The following is a 6170-nucleotide window of genomic DNA, read 5'->3' as shown; positions in this document are numbered from 1 at the left end:
GCAGCTATGGCAGTGGGCCCCATGGCCGCGTCCAGGGTATCGACTGCGGACATGGCACCTGGTGCGTCCTATTCTGCGATCGTGGCGTCTTGTGCGGGCGCAGGATCGGAGGTCCTGCCCACAACCATGGCGGTTTGGGCAACGGAGGTCTGACAGACCATAGCTCCCTACGGGCGCAGGGCAGGGGTGGTCGACCCCGGCGGGCGGCCCCTGCGGGCGCAGGCCGACTAGCGCGCTCCTTGCATCCGCAGGGCAGGGGCAGGCGGTCCCTGCGTGCGTCCCCTGCGGGCGCAGGCCGCGCGCGTCCCCTGCAGGTGCCCCCTGCGCGAGCACGCCAGACAGCGGGAGGGGGCCAAGGACGGGCGGTGCCGTCCCGTGCGCACCAGCCGCCGGCGGGCGAGGAGCCATGGCGGCGGCGGCGGCAGCGAGCTGCGCCCAGGTGTGGGTGGTAGAGAGAGGGGGAAACTGGTGGAAATAGGAGGGGGGAGGAGGGGGAGGAGGAGGCCGGCCGGCCATGGAGGTCCGGCGGCGGCGCACGCCGGCCAGGCAGTGGCTGGCGGCGGCGGCTGGTGAGGGAGGAGGAAGGAAGAAACCCTAATCTGATACCATGTTAGAATGTCTGTTTTTTCATAATTGGGCTTACCCTAACCAGGGTGGCCATATAGTTAGGGATACATGGGCCTCATGGGCCTAGCCTCATGGGCCTAATACTCATATACTCTAACAGTCCCAAGTATGGGGCAGGCTAGAGGTTAAGTCTCACAAGAGCCATAACACAGTAGTGTATTGTGTTGATGAATACCCAGAATTTTTCTAGGCCACTCCTTACATTTCATTAAATGCTGGGAATAATTCTTGAGAATCGGGATGGAGATTACCTAAGTTCCTTAGGGTTGGCATACCTTTCAATACTGCAGCTTGTTGTCACCACATTTCATTTTATTGTAAGTTATTTTAAGACTAGTCAATGCTGCTTTGAGGGTGGGTGGTATTGCTTCCACCTTATTGTCCACTTCATATCATAATAGTAATGCTGTTGAATCATTATCACTTAACTGTTTACTGCATTCCCTTTCCAATAACACATTCCTCTATGCCACTTTTCAGATGGATTTACTTCTGTCACCAAGTTCCAGGAGTTTTTATGCATGCTTTGGTGAAGGCACCCATGCTTATCAGAGCCCATCAAAAGATTTGGCTGCTATAAATAGCTGCCTAAATTAGTACGACTCTCAAAATGACACTTTCTTTTCTACAATATGAATATGATTTCATGTCTACAACACTAATTTATACCACTCTATTTCATGTTAAATTTGCAGTAGCGGCCGGAGATTAAGCAGTCGATTAAACTTTGACATGGTGAGCGACTCAGTGGTAGCTGGTAGTCTGGGCCAGCCAAATGGTGGTTCTACCTCCTTGGATCCTGCAGCTGCATTTAGCCCCATTTCAAAGAAGAGAGAGCCAGATACTTGATCAAATATAAATGGCGACCTCTCGTATATAGCTCACAGATCCATGCTCCATAGCAGTCTATTCTTCTGAATAAGTGGGTTAACTGGAGTGATTTAACATGTATGTGTTAGTGAGAAGCAGCAGTTTATAGGCAGCAAACTGTTTCAAGTTAGCTTTGAGGTTGTATCACTATTTCCCTGCTGATTGAACATATTAGACTGTAACATCCGCTGTGTAGAATGCTAATGAATCTTTAGTTTTCAGTGAGTTGACATAATAAATCCTTATCCTAGTTGGCTGGTTGTTGGGGAGACATTCATGATTCATCAGGGTTATATTTGGTTGTCAAATAGTACTGTATACTTAATTCATATCTTTCATATTTTTCACTAGCATTGACAACCCCAAATTGCTTTCCTGAGTAGGCTCTACTCTTCACAGGTATAAGTATGCCAAGTCTAAACTATTTGAATCCTTTCATATATTTAATTTTTTAATTACTCTCTGTTTCTGCTACTTTTGTACTGTCTATTTCCAGCTTCTCTATCAGACTGATGATTCCATATTCAGTACGCTGCAAGTGATTTGACATATGTGGGTATGTCTCATGTTGACTTCGTTGCTTTTGTATTGGTACTGTTGACTTCATTGCTGGTTACAATCAACCTTTACTGCTTTATATTGGCTTGCACAGCCAGGATGGTTGGTTTTCTGCATCAATCAATCCTTTTCTCAGGACACAAGATAATTCTTGTATGCTACACTTTCCAAATTGCAATTAATTCAGAAGTCTACCTTCTTTCATTCAGTTAGTTCTCAGCAATATTGAATGGATATGAATCAGTCGTTCCAATAGATGTTCATCTGGTTATTCCAAACAATCTGACATCACATCTCTTTCTGCAGGTGAGATAAGGAAAACCCGAAACGCTATCATCATTTAAAACATTGGCTCCTGGAAGTTCAGGTGATTAGTAAAGCTCCTTCATCTACATCTGTCATTGGCATGTACGGTAGAGTCCAGCAACTCATGTGATGACAGGAGTCGTCCTTAAACAGCAGCTGCTGTCAGTTTGTTCAGCGCTTCTCATATCTGATTGTATTGACCGAGAGCATCCACCTTGCCTTTTGGTACCAACTGAATGAGCTGCTGATGCCGATTCATCTACCCTACTAATGCACCAACATTTTCTCTTCTATGTCCACACCAAAAAACGTCTCCCGCTGAGAAGCCCCCTCTCCATCCACCTCAAAAGTGTACCCAAGAAAACAACTTTTTTCAAAATAGACTGTCTAGATTTAGTCTAAGTATTCTCTCTCTTACTCGCTCAAATCCAAGGGTGCAGATTGAACGTATCATCCTCCTCCTTCCTCCCTCTCTCGCGCCCGCACTCAGACCCCACGAACGCGGCCCGCGGCTAGGGTTTGATCCCTCACACCTCAGGTTTTTTTTTCTTTTCCGTCTCTTCTTTCCTCAAGCGAGGTGCACCCAAGCCCTTCCACCGTCCCTTGCGGTCATAAGTATGGATGCCCGCCATGGCCCCCCAGGCGTGCCGGCCGCCGCGTCCCTGGTCGGAGATCCGCCCCTCGTCAGCACCGCAAGGCCGAAGATCCAGTCTGGCAGCTCCATGGCGGATCCGCTGCCTCTTCGCCTACGAGTGGGGAGGTATGAGGGGAGGGGACAGCGCAGGCAGAGAAGGGCCTGCACTTATGGGCGAGGCAGCGCCACGGCTGTGCGAGTCCAGGTCTCCAGGAGGATGAAGAGCACGCCGCCCGTGCAGCCACCGTCGAGGAACGCTCGTCGCCCTCCTGCGCCAGCCTCAACGGCGAGGAGACCTAGGCGCACACTAGCCTTCCCGCGCCCGTTCTCCACCGGCAGCTGGATACCATGACCGCGCGACGGCAAACCTGCAAGGGTGCGCCTTCTACATCATCTTCACGGACAGCAAGCACCAGTTGTTCATCCATGCATAATTGTGAGTACAAGCCTTACATGTTCTTCCCTTGCTTGCATCTCCATCTCATTCGAAAGCGAACCACACTGCTCTGTGGGATACTGGGATGCCTATGTTGGGGTTGAAAAGGGAGCATATGTTTCTAATTGGGTCTGGCCATTATCGGGTGATTTGGGAATATGAGGTCGTTTGAGGGATTCGTTCTATCTTCTATGAACTGCTTTTCAATAGGGATGATGGGATAGTTCAGGACTCTGTCAATTGTATGAGATGATTGTAGAAATGTGGACTAAGCAGTGATTTTTGCATGATCAAAATATTTTGATTCAAAATCAGAAGGGGCAACAGGATGGTGCTAATGACTTAGAAAAACTGCATGAGAAGTGTTTGCAAGTTCAGACTTCTCTCCATCAATATTAAGGTACAGGTAGTTGCATTATTTCATCTCAATTCGTTCCAAAATGAGGAACAACAAACGTGTTTTGACTTTTGACACAGTAACATTAACTTGCAAAATAATATACTAGATATAATCAGCCAAGAAATGGCAAAACTGTGAGAGTTATTAGATTAACAAGGGAGAAATTGGATTCGATAATCGATACCTGATGGGTTGTTGGATTATAGGCTAAAAGGATTGCGCATCTGCCACTCTATCAGGTTGTTATTTCTTGTATCTTTCTTCATTTTAAAGTGAAATTGATCTACGCATTGGTAATAGTTGTTTTGGTTTCAGAATATGCAGTGGAGCAGATAGATGCACGAGATGCTGTGTGCTGGAACCGGAAGGCACTTGTTAATCAGATATATGCATTGGAATAGAATCTCTCTAAACTGAAATCTGTATGTGCATTGGCTGATGGGTGAATGATTTTCTTGTGCTTGCGCTTCCATAGTGGAATTGTGATTTTTTTTTTTTGGTTTCCTATGTTCGTTGTCTAGCTTGGCAGGTGATGTCTTGCTCGAGTGATCTAATTCCTTGACTGGGAAGACTTGGAACATAGGTGCTGGCTGGCATGTTTCTATTAAATTTTAAATCCATCGAGGATGCAGCTTAACCTGTATACTGAGGTGGCCATCCTACAAGCAGAATCCTTTATGCCCACGATGCAAGGGGCCATCTGAATTTATGCAAGCACCACTCTCTATTGATGGTGGCTCCATGCTTATCTAAAACGGCTTCTTTCATTTCTGCAGTCTAGATAGTGCTCTAACTATAGCTTTACGAGAAATTCTACTTAGCCTTTCTTTTGTCACAAAACAAAACCGTCAAAATATACCTGGTGATATTGAGATAATAAGGGCTGTCATTATTATATTTTACGATTTTTGAGAGAATTAATGGATAGGGTGATTGTGAAATGAAAGATCATTCTTAGTTTGGTTGTGTGGGCTTGTCTATTTTTCCATGAGTGAGATGACTAATATCTGCGAGACAGTGAATTTAGTTTTATGATTTATTTTTTCTAGATGCTACTGTAGTGTTAGCATGGGCAATATACTAGTCTGCATAATGGCAGATTAGGCATGGCTGTAGAATGAGATGCTTACCCATCTTTACGAGCTCAGGCCATGATTCCAGCAGCACTGTGACCTGCGGTGTAAATGTGAAGGCCCAGCAAGCACTTTCCAGGCCACATCAATCCTGCTTGCTTCTTGAAGATCCATTTTTCCTATGGTGCCACCTAAATAAAAGCCATTCTGACATGTCAACAGATTAGTGTTGGGTTGCCGTCATGTGGTGTTTAAGTCTCCGAGAAGGCGAGAAGTCATTGCTGCCAGCATTGTGATCGTCAGGCACAAAAGTACTCAAGTGAGAGCGACTTGTTGCCAGCAAATGGAGAAGGGCGATATAGGTTGATAATCAAGTTCAGTTCTCTGTATACAAGCCGCAGATTTTGTTTAGAGTTAGCTTTTGAGATTCATCATTTCATTCTTCTGAGATTCATCCTGTCATTTCACAGCTGTTTCTGTGTATTGTAACTCCTGAGTATGAGGAGAAAATTAGAATGCTAACTGACCTTAATTTTCACCGTATAATTTGCTATCATTTTCAGTATGAAGTCCTTGTCCTAAATTTTGGAATGTATCTGTCATGGGTATATTTTGTCTTAAATACTTGTCCTGCTGGTTTTATAGCATTTGATTTTTTTACATATTTTTAGTTTTGCACTAGCATTTTCTCTACCAAATCACATTTCTTGCTTTTGGAATGTGTTCTGGTTTTATAGCACTTGTCAGTTGTCACTGAATAGTGCATTGGATTCATGTGCTTCTAAATTTCCTCTTGTATTGTCTAATGCTCCTTTTGTACTGTATTCCATCAACTTGTGCATGGGACTAACGATTTCATATTCAGCGCACTGCCGTGATTTGACAGACGAAGCTTCTCCATCAGTTATTACACTCATGCCCTCGCCCGTGTTTTTTGGATGAGTATGCTGTGTTTTTTTTTGGACGAGTATGCATTTTGTATGTCACGTTTGAAATTTACTTTTACGATGAACAAATCTAGTTCATTGCCATTCAGTTCATTGTCATCACACAGATAGCTGAGTTGGAGAATATCATCCAGTATGCACTTCTTTTTGCTTGCACTGAGCTATTTTGTATTGCCCTGCGTATCCAGAGCAATCTATTTTCTTTTCTGCACCATTCAGTTGTGCTCTCAGGACACTGCATAATGATTCTTGTAGGCTTCAAGAACATGGTACAGTTTTCAAAATTGTTTTCCATTCATATAATAATGATAAAAACAAA

At 44.8% G+C, this 6170-nt stretch overlaps 1 protein-coding gene across 1 annotated transcript in view; it reads left to right on the top strand.

Moving 5' to 3' along the window:
- LOC110435973 (retinoblastoma-related protein 2-like) overlaps nt 1-4579 on the top strand; it is a gene marked incomplete at its 5' end in the record, with an annotated part of 10485 nt that extends 5906 nt beyond the window's left edge. Inside the window, 2 exons of the mRNA XM_021462098.1 lie at nt 1108-1223; nt 1323-4579. Of these exons, the coding sequence (XP_021317773.1) occupies nt 1108-1223; nt 1323-1476 (270 nt within the window). The remainder of the gene's footprint in view (nt 1-1107; nt 1224-1322) is intronic.

The sequence above is a fragment of the Sorghum bicolor genome, chromosome 5 (genome assembly GCF_000003195.3).
Source record: "Sorghum bicolor cultivar BTx623 chromosome 5, Sorghum_bicolor_NCBIv3, whole genome shotgun sequence".
Taxonomy (NCBI): Eukaryota; Viridiplantae; Streptophyta; class Magnoliopsida; order Poales; family Poaceae; genus Sorghum; species Sorghum bicolor.
Note: the sequence above shows the minus strand (reverse complement) of the source record. Positions and strands in the feature narration are given on the sequence as shown.